Raw genomic sequence first — 14,329 nt, 5'->3', positions numbered from 1 at the left:
TCCTCTACCTCTTCCTTTTCCTTCTCTTCCTCCTCCTTCTCCTCCTCTCCCTCCTCTTCCTCCCCCCACCTTTCACTCTTCCCTTTCTTGAGACAGGCTTCTTTGGCCTCAACTTGCCATGAAGACCAGGCTGGCCTTGAACTCACAGAGATTCATCTGTCCCTGCCTCCAGAAGGCTGGGATTAAAGGTGTGTGCTACCATGCCTGGCTCCAAGCCATTTTCTTGAAAATTGGTCATTCTGTGTTGTATTATTGGTCATAGCTGGATTGTGTTGTTGCATGTGGGGCATTCTGCCAAGAGCTTTATGTGAGCCTACAGTTATGGACATGATGTAGGGTTTAACCTGCCTCACAGTTTGGTGCAGTGTAAGCCAATAGTGTTTGGGGCAGCACTGAGTTAGAGGAGGTACCTAAAATTATTGATTTCCATTTTTGTTGAGACAAAAAAAAAAATACCTCTAGCTCAACGAGTCACAATCCCTTTCACTATTTATTACTTTCCTGGCCAATGCTGTGTTTTTCTGTTTCTGGAACTCCGATACCAATTATATTTAAAACTAAGGTACAATAAGACCCTTAAAAAGAACCTAATAGAAAGTCTGGGTTGGGTTGCATTACCAGGTGACAGCAGAGCCAAGCCAGTTTAGCTGTGGAGCCATGTTTCCCAGCCCTGCTTTGCTGCACCAGCTCTGACATGGTGCTCAGTGTGTGCATTGGGAACTGTGTGCTTGAGTGTGTTCCCAATCCTTGCCAGTCTTCATCTAATGAGATGGCCTTTCATGTTTCCCAGTCTTCTCATTCCTGCCTGGAAAGATATATATGGCTTCTTCATTTCTTTGGATTTGAAAACATTATTATTATTTTTCTTTCTTTCAGATTTTTTATTAGATATTTTCTTTATTTACACTTCAAATGTTATCCCCTTTCCTAGTTTCCCCTCCGAAAATCCCCTATCATTTCCCCCGTCCCCCTGCTCCCCAACCCACCCACTCCTGCTTCCTGGCCCCTGTACTGGGGCATAGAACCTTCACAGGCCTCTCCTCCCATTGATGACTGACTAGGCCATCCTCTGCTACATATGCAGCTAGAGCCACGAGTCCCACCAGGTATTTTCTTTGACTGGTGGTTTAGTCTCAGGGAGCTCTGGGGTTACAGGTTAGTTCATATTGTTGTTCCTCCTATGGGGTTGCAGCCCCTTCATCTCTCTAGGTACTTTTTCTAGCTCCTTCACTGGGAACCCTGTGCTCCATCTAATGGATGGCTGTGAGCATCCACTACTGTATTAGTCAGGCACTGGCAGAACCTCTCAGGAGACAGCTATATTGGGCTCCTGTCAGCAAGCTCTTGTTGGCATCTGCAATAGTGTCTGGGTTTGGTGGTTGTTTATGGGATGGTCCCCAGGTAGGGCAGTTTCTGGATGGTCAATCCTTCAGTCTCTACTCCAAACTTTGTCTCTGTAACTCCTTCCATGGGTAGAATACATTATTGTTGAGGCCAAGGCAGATATGATTGTTTTGAAAGAGGCAGAGTTTTGAGAAAAGTGAGAAAATTGTGGGATCATAGAAGATGGTCAGACACTCAGACTCTGTGAGACGCAGCCCTGTGACCCTCGTGTGGCTAATGAGGCGAGTGCAGGATTGTATTTGCTTTTGTAAGATAGGCTACCATTGCAGTAGCTTCACAGGAAGTACACCCATCACCCCTGAACTTTGTGCAACCTTTCCTTCCTTTCTTTCCATTTCTCACCCTTCTTTTTCTTCACCCGCTGTCTGTCTGTCTGTCTGTCTGTTTGTGCTTGGTTTGTCTGTGGCTTAAGTAGCCCAGGCTAACTTCAAACTAGCATTGTAGCCAAGGGTTGCCATCAAATAACCCTCCTTTTGCATCCACACATTAGGATTATAGTCATGTGTCTATGTCTGGCAGTTTTTCTTTTTAACTTAAATTAAACTGGAGTACATTGGAAAACACTTAAAAATCTATGTACACAGTAAAGTGGAGAGACTTTTGTTTACTGGAATAGTGATGGTGACTGGCATGAGAGGAATGATATCATGAGTGGCTTCAAAGCCACCCAGAGAGCACTGCCCTCTTCCCAGTCTGTGTAGGCTAGAGTTCAGACAGCTCCTGGTTGTCTAGCGACTAGTGTGTTGGCATGCCCAAGTTTCTCTGCAAGGTTCTCTGGGTGCTTTCTCTTCAAAGGGTATCTCTGGCTTGGCACATAGACAGCTTGAGTGTATCATGGCTATGGACTGAAAAGTCGGTACATATTCAAGGAAGTGTTTATTTCTATGCTGTCTATTCTTGATTGTGAAGATCTGCTTACATGTATTAAAGAAAAGCTTTCAGGTTTTGGTCTGACTTTGGAAAACATTTTTCAAATGTGCAATTATATATTGAGATCTCTATTTTTTCCCTCTAGAGAAGACTGTGTGTAATTAAAACTGACCCTGGTTAGTTTGAGATAGTTTTAAATCTTAACACGAGGATAGATTTCATTGATTTTAATGAAATAAAAGACCAAAATATATCTTTAAAATAATAGTGGCCTGGTCCACCAAAGCGTTTATGAATGAATATTGTGATATATGTACTAAAATACCAAAGCAAAAGTGGACTGATCAGATTCCACATGGAGGCCATCTGAGGTATAGTATTGCTTCAATGCAAGTTTTCCTAATACAAGGACGAATAGTATGATGTTTGGCGATAGGAGTATAAATATACATATATAAAAAGATACTCTTTTGTTACATGTGTTGAGATATTCTCTTAGAGTAGTACTTATATTTTGTTCATGTTGTTTTTGTTAAACAGTAATTTTCTATTATTTTATTTTTTAAAATATTTTTTTTTATTTATTATATGTAAGTACACTGTAGCTGTCTTCAGACACACCAGAAGAGGCTGTCAGATCATGGTTGTGAGCTACCATGTGGTTGCTGGGAATTGAACTCTCAGGACCTCTGGAAGAGCAGTCAGTGTTTCTAACCTCTGAGCCATCTCTCCAGCCCATAATTTTCTATTTTAAAGTCACGCTTTGTTTTGTTTTTGTATAACTTTTGGACTTTGTGCCTTATTTTAGAGAGGCCTTTGCTGTCTCATGATTTTAAACATATGATCCCAAATTTTCTAGTTAATATATATATAGTTTAATATATATCTAGTTAATATATATATATATATATATATACATATATATATATATATATATAGTTTAAGGAAATGTTTAGCTTCCCAGTCAGTTTCAAGTTATAAATAACGTTTGACTATCACATCCCCTCACATATGAATACAAACTATCCCATTACTATTTGTTGAGTAGTGTGCTGGTTTTATGTTAGCCTCAATCAGATTGCCTGTTAAGCAAGTCTGTACACCATTTTCTTGATTAGTAATTGATGAGGGTGGTGCCACCTTGAGCAGGTCGTCCTGAGATATGCAAGACAGCAGGGTGAGGAGCAAGCCAGTAACCTGTGTTCCTCTATGGTCTCTGCATCACTTCCTGCCTCCATGCCACTGCCTTGAGCTCCTGCTTTGACTTCCTCAGTGATGGAAGTTTTAAGCTGAAATAACCTTTTGCACACAAAGCTGATTGTGGTCATGGTGTTTGTAGAAACCCTAACAGAGACAAATAGTGTTGTCTTTCCCTGATTGACTTACTTTTTGTCTATGCTTTTAATTCTTGCTTTGTTTTGTTGGTTTTTTTTTTAGACAGGGTTTCTCTGTGTAGCCCTGGGTGTCCTGGAATTCACTCTGTAGACCAGGCTGGCCTCGAACTCAGAAATTCGCCTGCCTCTGCCTCCCAAGTGCTGGGATTAAAGGCGTGCGCCACCACGCCTGGCTCCTATGCTTTTATAGCTTCCCACTATTTCCAATATTATATTTAATTCTTCTTTCCCTTAACATTTCTTAATTAACCTTGAACATTTGTCTACTTTTCCAGAGTTAGATTACACTCTCCTACTCTTTGTCTTGGTTTTATCCTTATAGGTAGCTGATTCATTCAGTAATCTCTATCATGTCTTTCCTCTCATTTCAGAGCCCTGTATATGGAAATCCACAGGAGACAGCTCAGGGCAGAAGAGTGGTCATTTCTCACAACATGGATCGCGTTCTGAGAGATGGTGAGAACAGACTGGGCTCGGGGAATTGCTGTGTGAAGCAATCACTGTCTCAGAGGGAATTTGTAATCTCTAGTTTATCTATCCTTCCTACAGCAGGAGGACTCTCATGAGTTTCTGTTTGAAGATTGGTGCATCTGTGATTAGGAAGTGGTTTAAATGTTTATAGAGTCGGAATTTCCAGATCCCGTGAAGCTAACCAGCACAGGAGAGATTTATCTACAATAGGAAGTGCAGATCTGCTCTCTATTCTCTAAAATAGGTTCAGGAAATGTTTCATTCCAGATGCTGCCTGGTGGATGTGTGTTAGGGGTTATTGGACTCGATGCACTCATGAATAGATCAGTTTAAGGAGGTTCAGCGATAGCATCACAAGAGTGGAGAACATGCACGTGAGGTTTGCATGGAAAGGGACAATTGCAAAGTACACTATATATCTAAAAATTAATGTTAATTAATATTAATGTGAAGGATGCTATGTAGTTTGAAGATCAAATTAAGGCTTTACATGAGTATTAAAATCAGATTTCTAAACATTTATTTCAATTATTATACATGAAAAAAAGTTAAGAGAATAAATAATATACAGATATGTACTTTTTGGCATAGTTCACAAAAATGTTTAAATTTGAAGATGAGTATTACAGAAATAGGGACATAGTTTGAAATTTTGAATTTTCATATTTTATAAACTATCATTTAATGTTAGTAATGTTTCTTTTAATGATGAATATAATGACTTTTCTAAAATTTGCTGGATTTAAAATTTTACATTTATTATTCAAAACCTCATGGTTTTGCTGGGCATGGCAGGGCAAGCCCTTAGGCCCTGCATTTGGGAGACAGAAGCAGGCAGATCTGCATAGACAAGGCTACATAGTAAAATCCTGTCTTTGTAAAACAAAACCTTGAGAGAGAATTTTCTTTTTACTTAATGTGTGTGCATGTGTACGTGTAAGTGCAAATGTGCATGTGCCATGCTGTGCATGTAGAGGTCGGATGATAACTTTGGGAGTTAATTATTTCCTTCTACCATGGCCCCTGGAAATTTAATTCCAGTTGTCTGACTTGCACAGCAAATGCCATTAATCACTGACCCATCTTGATGGCCCTGTGCCAATTAAAAAATGTTTATTTTTATTTTATGTACTTGTGTATGAAGGCCTTCATGTATGCATGTGTATCACATGTGTGTCTGGTGCCTATGGAGAGCAGAAGAGGACATTCGGACTGCTGGGACAGCATTTGCAGCTGTGACGGACGAGCCACCTGATGTGGGTGCTGGGAGCTGAACCTGGGCTCTTTGCAAGGGTGGCCTGTACTGTTAAGCACTGAGGCAGCTGTCCAGCTCCTGCTCCAACTGTTGGTTTTTCTTCACTGCCTTAAGATCCCCCCCTCCAGAATTCTTAGTTGCTTCATATGGGAAGATTCGTCTGACATGTATCATCATCTCTGCAGCTGCTGGAGAGGTGGCTCAGTGGTGAAGAGCACTTGCTGCTCTTGTAGAGGACTTGGGTTTGGTGTCGAGCACCTACAGGGTGGATCCCAGCCATCTGTGTAACTAGTGTCAGAGGATCTTATACTCTCTTCTGGCTCCATGGGCACCACATATGCACATGGTGCACAGACAGACTTGCAGTCAAACACCCATACATATAAAATAAAAATAAAGCTTTAAAAATGTCTAAAAAAAAAAAAAAGGTTACTTCTACAGACCGTGCTTTAACTGTCTGTCTGAAAACTGACCACTATTTCACTGTCTCAGGTGCCACATCCTACTTGCTCATCCTATTTGGACATTCAAGTTGTTTCCACTCGGGGCCATTGTAAATGCCAAAACTACGGTGCCTTCTAAATTTTGTAAGACCTAAAATGTCTTTGCAGTTTTTTGAGCATGACCCTTTTTTTCTCTTGGGTGGGCCAGTTTGAGCAGCCTTTGTGTGGGCGGGCTTAGGAGAAACTGAGGCCTACCTGACAGAAACAGGTGCCACATTGCTCTCAGCAGTGGCTTCTATGAAAGGGAAGTGCCATCAAAGCCTTTGCATAGAAATTTTGCTTAATTATTATTTGGTATTTTCAAAGCACTTTGATGGTTTGCTTTCTTTTTTAAACTTGTTGTTTTCATTAATGTATCACTTATATGTATCATGGAGATTCTATGTAGTATTTCATCTTATTGTACAGTTGGTACTAACTAAATCCAGTCCTTCCCCTTCTGGTAATATTCTCTGTGCCACACTGAGGTTGACCTTTTTTTTGTATTTTTCTCTTTGTAGCTCAGCTTCTGTTATCTGTTAGGCAGCATTGTTAAGCAGCTTCTTAAGAATCAGAAGTCCTTTGTTTTATATAAGATGCTTTTCGGGAAATTGAACATCACATCCTCTACCAAAATAAGAGCTGCTGGCGGCTCTAACAATAGATTCTGGAGTGCAGTTTACGAGTTTGGCAGCAGCTGATAACAACAATAACAAACAAGCCAAAACTTGGATTCTAAAACGGTGGCCTTGTAAGTTTATGGTGACTCTAGAACTGAGTGTTGAGAAAGCTAAGAGATTACCCCAGCATTTAGAAACATCCATAGTGAACGCAGTTTGTATCTTTGGAGTGTGCTTTATATTTCTAACCCATAGCACCAGTATATTCATCTAAACTACAGAGAATGATAACAGGCTTAGTGTTGATTAAAGTGTAGTCTGTGTGCAGAAAAGCTTAAGTGGCAGTGTGTTTGTCATGGCTGCAGTTATTTACCTGCAGTTGATGAGAACCACTTAGAAAATATGTAAGCATTTTCTCCTGAAGCTAATTTTAATTAGATAATACTGTACCATTTCATCTCTATAAATTTACTTTATTGCCTTTGGAATATATAGTTTAAAACAATGTAATCAAACAGTTCAGTGAGTTCAGATATATGTGTGGTACCAATATAAACATGGTTGTTGCGAAGGACTCTGTGTTGTAGCTCAGTGCCGATGAGGAATGCCTAAGTCTTTACATTCTGAATTACAAGAATCAAAAAGTAGGTGTTAGATGGAACAGCAAAGCTATACTTCATATGCTAGAAGTTAACCTGTTGACCACCCTGCTGGCAAGATGTCCCACTGGTGCGGAAGAGGCATGACTGCTGTTGAGGCAACCAATTGCTCTCTGAATGCTTTTCAGGAGGGAATTTATGTTCTGGAATTGGTTCACCTTTGAGTTATCTTTTAAAAGATTTTGTTGAGTGGGCTGAAGATCACGCAGTTGGTAAAATGCTTACCATGCAGACATAAGAACCTACCATTCAGATAAAAGCCAGACTCAATGGCATACATCTCTACTTCCAATGTTGGTGAAGTAGAGACATGTGGATCCCTGCCCAGTCAACCAGGCTAAATCAGTTAGCTCCAGGTTCAGTAAGGAACCCTGCCTGTCTTTAAAAGCAAAGTGGAGAACAAAGAAGGAAGACTCTTGACCTCTGTCCTCTACACACATATACAACACAAACATATTTGTACACAACTTTCTGTTCATTTTTGTGTTTGTGTGGGTCTGTATAGCTATGCAATATATATTTAGAAGCATATATATATGTATATATATATACATATATATGTGTGTATATATATATATATATATATATATATATATATATATATCCAAGTTACACATGTAGCTATGAAACTTACCTTAAGGATATTGGAAAATCTGTAAGTTCTTAACCAAATTGTACTACAATAGTATTTCAGAGTTGTATTGAATAGCCTATGCAATATAGTTGAGAAATGTAGTAATGCATTGCGTAGATGATATCTTTCATATTAAACCTTTTAGCAGATGTGGTGGTCTAAATAAGAATGGCTTCCATATACTCTCATTTTGAATGCTTAGTCTCCAGGGAGTGGCAGTATTCGGAAGGATTAGAAGGACTAGGAGGTGTGACCTTGTTGGAGGAAGTGTGTTGAGAGTGGGCTTGGAGGTTGCAGAAGCCTGTGCCAAGCCCAGGCTCTCTCTCAGCCAATGGGTTACTGAAAGGAAGCGTCCAATTAAATGTTTTCTTGTAAGATTGCCTTGGTCATGGTGTCTCTTCATAGCAGTAGAGCAGAGACTAGGACAGCACACTGAGCAGATCTTACTGTAAAGTGCATCTTTTATGATTTCGTTTAACTCTTTGCTGTAAGTTGAAATTAACTTTTAAATATTGGTGTGTGTTGTTGATAGGGGGCATAACACAGGGATGGAGGCCAGAGGACACCCTTTGGAGAGTTTCTTCTCTCTTTTCACTTTGTTGTGGCAGTCTCTTGTTTCTTACTTTGTTTGCAGGCTTAGCAGGCCTTTGAGCTTCTGACCAGTTTTTCTGTCTCTTCCTTCTCCCTTGGTTCCAAAGTGTTGGGATTATAGACATGTGTCACAGCATGTGACTGTTGACTTAGGTCCCAGGGATCAAACTCAGCCTGACAGGCTTGCATGGCAAGCACTTGTAACCACTGAACCATCTCCCTGACCCAGAAATTGGACTTTAACAAGAGGAAAGGTGCTTCTACTTTGCATATACTTAACGCTTCAGAATTATTAGTTTAAATTTCCATGGTATGAAAACTTAGTTTAATAAAAAGAGCAAGGAACCAACCAAGCAGTGCTTTTGGCAAGAGACTCTCCTCCTGCTACTATTACTTGGCTCTGCAGGCAAGGTCCTTTGGAGATCATCTAGGTTTGGTCATCCTTGTCCACTAGGTCTGCACCCTTGTTCAAGGGTTGCTAATGGGAGGAGCACCATCTGGCATGCCTGCCTGTTGGTCAGCTCTGCTGCTTTTACCGAGTTCTTTATGTTGACTTGAGCAGAACCTCTTTCCTAGGATGTCTGTGCTGTCCTCTTGTGCTTTCTAGAACAAGCTTACAAAGTGCTGCCTGGGGCTTATTTCTCCATATGAATGTGATTTGAAGAAGTCAGATGAACAGTGGACAAGGACGCTGTTTCTGATTTCTCCTGTCTGTTACTCTTACTGCTTGTCTCCTACTGCTATGCATATGGGGGACCATAATGTGCCTGAAGTTACTTTACTCCTCTAACCTCAGTTTCCTGACATGCTCAGTTGCTGTGTAAGAACCATGTTCTAGTTGTTTGTCACAAATGAATGAGACTATAGAGGTGCCTTGTTTCAGTTTTCACCTTAAAGCCTTAAATCTGGACCAGAAAATGTCTCTGCCTTGTTAATGGAAACACCCAGTTCAAGATGGGGTACTGTGGGGAATTGGGCTACAGGCTGGTATCCAGTTGAGCTGAGGTCTGAACCCCAAAGGGTGATAATTCACCTTCATGACATGGTAGGCCTTCCTTTATGCTCCTGGAACTCTGACCCCTGCCTAAGTTACTGCCCCTCACAGCCCCCACAAGAGAAGCATGGCTAGATGTCTTGTAGGCAATAGTCCAAGCTTCTGACCTTCAGGCTAAACTCCTCCCCAGTTACCTAGCAACAATAAGATAAGACAGCATACTTTAAAAGGGGCTGTTAGGCCCCCACCTAACTCTCTCACTCCTTTGTTCTCTTACTTGCCTCTCTTACTTGTCTCCCTCTTACTCCTCACTCTCACCCCCTCTCTCTTTGTCTTCTCTCCTCTCTCTTTGTCTTCTCCTCTCCTCTCCTCTCTCCTGCTTACTCCCTCTTTCTCTCTAGCCTTCTCTCTCTCTCTCTCCCTCTCCCTCTCCCTCTCCCTCTCTCTCTCCCTCTTCCTCTCTCCCTCCCTCCCTTCCTTCCTTCCTTCCTTCTCTCTTTCTCCCTGCCTTTCTATAATAAAGCTCTAAAACCATAGAGAGTTTCTGCTCCAGTCAAGATCTGCTGCACTCACTGTCACTGGTGTTGGGAACCTCTCTTCCCTTATCCCTCTCTCCCATAACTCTGGTGGCTTTAGCAAGCTGCCCCTTGCCACCCTCTGAAGAGTGGGTCAGTGGCTTAGACACCACCTGGGGATGAGTGGAAGGTAGATAGCAGCCCTCCCATGCCTGACAGACCAGAGAATAGGTAAAACTCTGGTGGGCTGTGGGTCTCCCCTCCCCTAGGGGATCCCCTGGGCCCCTCTCCTTCCCTAGGGCATCCCCTGGGCCCCCTTTTTAGTTCCCAACAGGGTACAGCGACTCTGCAGAAGCTAGGCGACTTGACAGCCATCTGATCAAATGTCTGGATGTTAACATAAAAATGACTGAGAAGCCTAAGCCTCATCTATTTGATGGCTTTTCTTCCATGCTCAACTGTTACTGTTGTGGCTGTCGATTCCACCGTCACACCAGAGCTGTGAGATACTGTTTAATGAATGGCTGAAGATTGTAGTAGCGTTTGCCCCTTTCCTTCTCTCTTTGGAAGGTAATCATTCTCGGCTAGAAGGCACAGCTGAAACCCCTGGATCACCTTGACATTTTACTTAAAGTTTGGCATATGTAAATGTCAACAACACTTTTGATGTTCTATGCATGGTTTTTGTTTGTCTGTGTGGCTGTCTTTCCCTGTGTCTTCTGACTGTTAAGACAGTGTTTCCCTATCTAGCCCTCACTGGCCTGGAACTTGCAAGTAGATCAGGCTGTCCTCCAATTCTCAGAGATCTGCCTATTCTGTCTCCCAGCCATTAGGATTAAAGGTGCGTACTGCCCTACCAGGCACTGAGTAGTGTTTAAAAAAGAAAAGCTTTGAGAAAGAAAGAGGTGATTTAAAAATACCAGTCAGCTATGTGTACTTGAGATGAGCAATGTTATGTGGCTAAATATGTCTCCCACAGCACTCAGAGGTGACGTCATCTACGCCAGATGTCAGTTTGTTGTTCAGAAGTCCTTTTCTGAGTACTCACATTAACTCTACAGACTTTCTGTTTAAATAGTGCGGTGGTGTCTGTCATGGACAGCTACTAGACCCACAATGGGACTTTGGAGCACCAAAAACTTGAAACTTGAGTAGTTCATATGTGATTGCTGTAACTATAAAATATGTACCAGATTTCAAAGAATGGTTTGAAAAAGTAATAAAATATTTAATTTTAAATGCTGACTACTTAATTTTATAAAATTACATTATATGAAATGAAATATGTTATTAATTTTACCTGTTTTTATTCAATTAGTATGGGTAGCAGAAAAATGTGAAAACACAAATACAGATTTTCATGTTTCTATTGGATGGGCCTACCCTACAAATATAGGTGTTCTTGAAATCACCTTGTGAAGGTAGCCAGCTACACAGTGCTGATTGTGTGTGATGCTGGGTTGTGGGACTATATTCTGTGATTGTGTTCTTGTGTTATTGTTCTGTATTGTTGGGTTCTTATTAGGAGACAGAATACTGAATCTATTATGTAATTGAATATAAAGAATCATGGTCCTGAAACATGGTTTAAGTACCAAAGGGTAAAGGACTCTAAAGATTATAGGTAAGGAGACAGAGTACCTTAGAGTGGAATAAACTTGACAGAAGTATCTTTTTTCACATGAGCTTTGGGGTCTTATTGGAGAAGCATGACCTTAGCCAAATCAATGATTGAGAAGATTGGCTGTACTATATGTATTTAAGTAGATAGGCATCAAGATCAAGTATTTAAAATTAGGCAGTATAAGACTTCAGACATTCATTCCGCTAGACGAGGGTCTTTTAGCTTAGAAGCTTTCCTTTCCCTTGTTCTATGTCCTACCCTCACTGTATTTTAAACAATGAACTGCCTTGATGCTTGCAACTTTGACCCAGCTTTGCTTATTCCTCATAGTGTTCGACTACAGTTACAGAGACTATATTCTCTCCTGGTACGGGAACCTCAGCAGAGATGACGGACAGCTCTACCATCTGCTCTTAGATGACTTCTGGGAAATTGTCAAGCAAATTCGCCACAGGCTGATTCACGTGGATGTGGTTAAAGTTGTCTGTAATGATATTGTAAAGGCTTTGCTCACTCACTTCTGTGACCTGAAAGCTGCTACTGCCAGGTAAGTGTCTTAGTTAGGGTTCCATTGCTGTGAAGGGACACCATGACCAAGGCAGCTCTTACATGGGACAACATTTACATGGGGGCTACCTTACAGTTTCAGGGGTTCAGTCCATTATCATCATGGTGGGAGGCATGGCATCATGCAGGCAGAAATGGTACTATAGCTGAGAGCTGTACATCTTTATCAGAAAGCAGCCAGAAGACAGTGTCACACTGGCATACAGATGAGACCTCAAAGCCCCACTTCCACAATGACATACTTTCTCCAACAAGGCCACACTCCTCCAGTAAGGCTGCATCTCTTCATAGTACTGCTCTCCGTGGGTTAAGCACACTCACACTACTACAATCAGCCAACCTTTCCCCTTCCTCACTAAAATAGTCCTCTTTTTGAGGAGATAAAATGAGGCAATACTTTAGAATGGTTTGCCTGCTTGACTTGGAATGTTGACATTTTGAAGGGAAATTGTTACAGTGTACTCAGAGAACAGATTTCTTAATAACTTTATAATAGAAAGTTGTATTATAGATTTATGTGGTTTTATAAGTAATTTATTCAGTATAGTTACAATGGTCTAGCAAGCCCTATGCCGAACTTAACTTATAATATTATGGGTACCTAAAGGTGAAATAAATACACTATTTTATAGTGTGGTATAGAATCAGTGAGCTTAGAAATTTGAGAAAAATATAGCTTATATATTCTTTTTGTGTTTCTTTTAAAAGATCAATTATATCACAATAGCCTGAAAATCACTTTTTAAAATTTCCCCTGTGTATGTATATTCGCTTTACACAGAACCTCTTCATAAAGAGTGCCATGCATTTTGAACACCCTTCCCTCTATCTCCTTACCTTGCCCTGTCACGTCTCTACTTGTTAGTCCCCTTTGCTCCCCTAAAGTTTCAGTTCTCCTTCCATGCTGTATAATCAGTCACACATTACTTCATGTGCTTATGTGAAGATCTGGAAACTACAAATGAAAGATGAGATCTTCGTCTTCCCAAGACCTAATTCACTTTAGTATGATTCTCTCCAGCTAGATCTCTCTTCCTATAATCAATATAACTTCATTCTTTATGCATTGTTTGTATATACTCCATTTTCTTAATCCATTAACCTGTTGTTCAACCTCTAGATTGGTTCTATAGCATAATTATTTTAACTTTTTAAAATAACGTTTTTTAACTCTTTGAAAGTTTCCATACATTTACAAAATGTGTATTAATCATACCCATCTACCACTACCTCCTCCCTATTTATTCCCCCAGTGCTCCCCAGGCCGTTGCTCACAGCTTCATGTCCTCCTTTTCTTTTTTGTATTGATTCCCATTAGTTCTGTCCATAAGCACTTGGGGATGTGGCCATCCACCGGGGCTCAAGCAGCCTACCAGCAGCCATGTCCCCAAAGGAGAGGGGATTTTCCTCAATCTCTGTGCAGCTCTCAGATGCTGCACCTCCAGTAGAAGTGGGGCCCAGTCAGTGCTGGGATTTCACTGGCCTTCCTTCCCTTGGCCACTATGAGTTGTGAGTGCAGTGGCTCTGTCACATCTGGAAGCATGTTGTAGCTCGTCCCCACATCCATTGGCTCTTTCCTTGTCCTCTTCCCATAACGTGTCCTGAGCCTTGGGTGGATGGAGGTGGACACAGATGACCCAGACAGAGCTGAGTGCTCAGTTAGTTATGTGCAGCATTTTGACCAGCAGTGAGTCTGCATCAGCCATCACTGCAAAGAGAAGATTCTCTGACCAAAGTTGAGAGCAGCACAAATCCGTGGGTGCAAACAAATATTTAGAAGATGGTTTAATAGCATGGCCATTTAGTGAAACAGCAGTAGGTTCCCACCAAGACCCTATAACTTCCCTAGGCTTGGGCATCTGATCAAGTTTACAGTACCAGGCACAAAAGCCTTCCTGTGGAGCAGACCTGTAGCCAGTCTAAAAGCAGTTTGTTGCGCCCATAACTGTCATATCAGGATCACACCAAGGCATGTCTTGCCTGGAAGGTCAGGCATTGTAGCATGCAGGCCCACAGCTGGATGTAACCATTGATGTCGTTCCCTCCCAGCAGCCTGCACAGCACCTGCCAGCACTCAGAGCTAGTCAGTAGCTAGTCATCAGGGAGAGCTTCCTCAGCAGGGGGAGCTTTCCTCAGCAGGGGGAGCTTCCTCAGCAGGGGGAGCTTCCTCAGCAGGGGGAGCTTCCTCAGCAGGGGGAGCTTCCTCAGCAGGGGGAGCTTCCTCAGCAGGGAGAGCTTCCTCAGCAGGG

General features: G+C 41.6%; 1 protein-coding gene across 1 annotated transcript in view; it reads left to right on the top strand.

Annotated features, from left to right (window-relative positions):
• The window catches only part of Snx25 (sorting nexin 25), a 116,837-nt gene that overhangs the window by 22,200 nt on the left and 80,308 nt on the right, over window positions 1-14,329 (top strand). The window contains exons 2-3 of the mRNA XM_021169438.2: window positions 4,040-4,124; window positions 11,844-12,060. Of these exons, the coding sequence (XP_021025097.2) occupies window positions 4,040-4,124; window positions 11,844-12,060 (302 nt within the window). The remainder of the gene's footprint in view (window positions 1-4,039; window positions 4,125-11,843; window positions 12,061-14,329) is intronic.

This window comes from Mus caroli, chromosome 8, assembly GCF_900094665.2.
Source record: "Mus caroli chromosome 8, CAROLI_EIJ_v1.1, whole genome shotgun sequence".
NCBI classification, from domain to species: Eukaryota; Metazoa; Chordata; class Mammalia; order Rodentia; family Muridae; genus Mus; species Mus caroli.
Note: the sequence above shows the minus strand (reverse complement) of the source record. Positions and strands in the feature narration are given on the sequence as shown.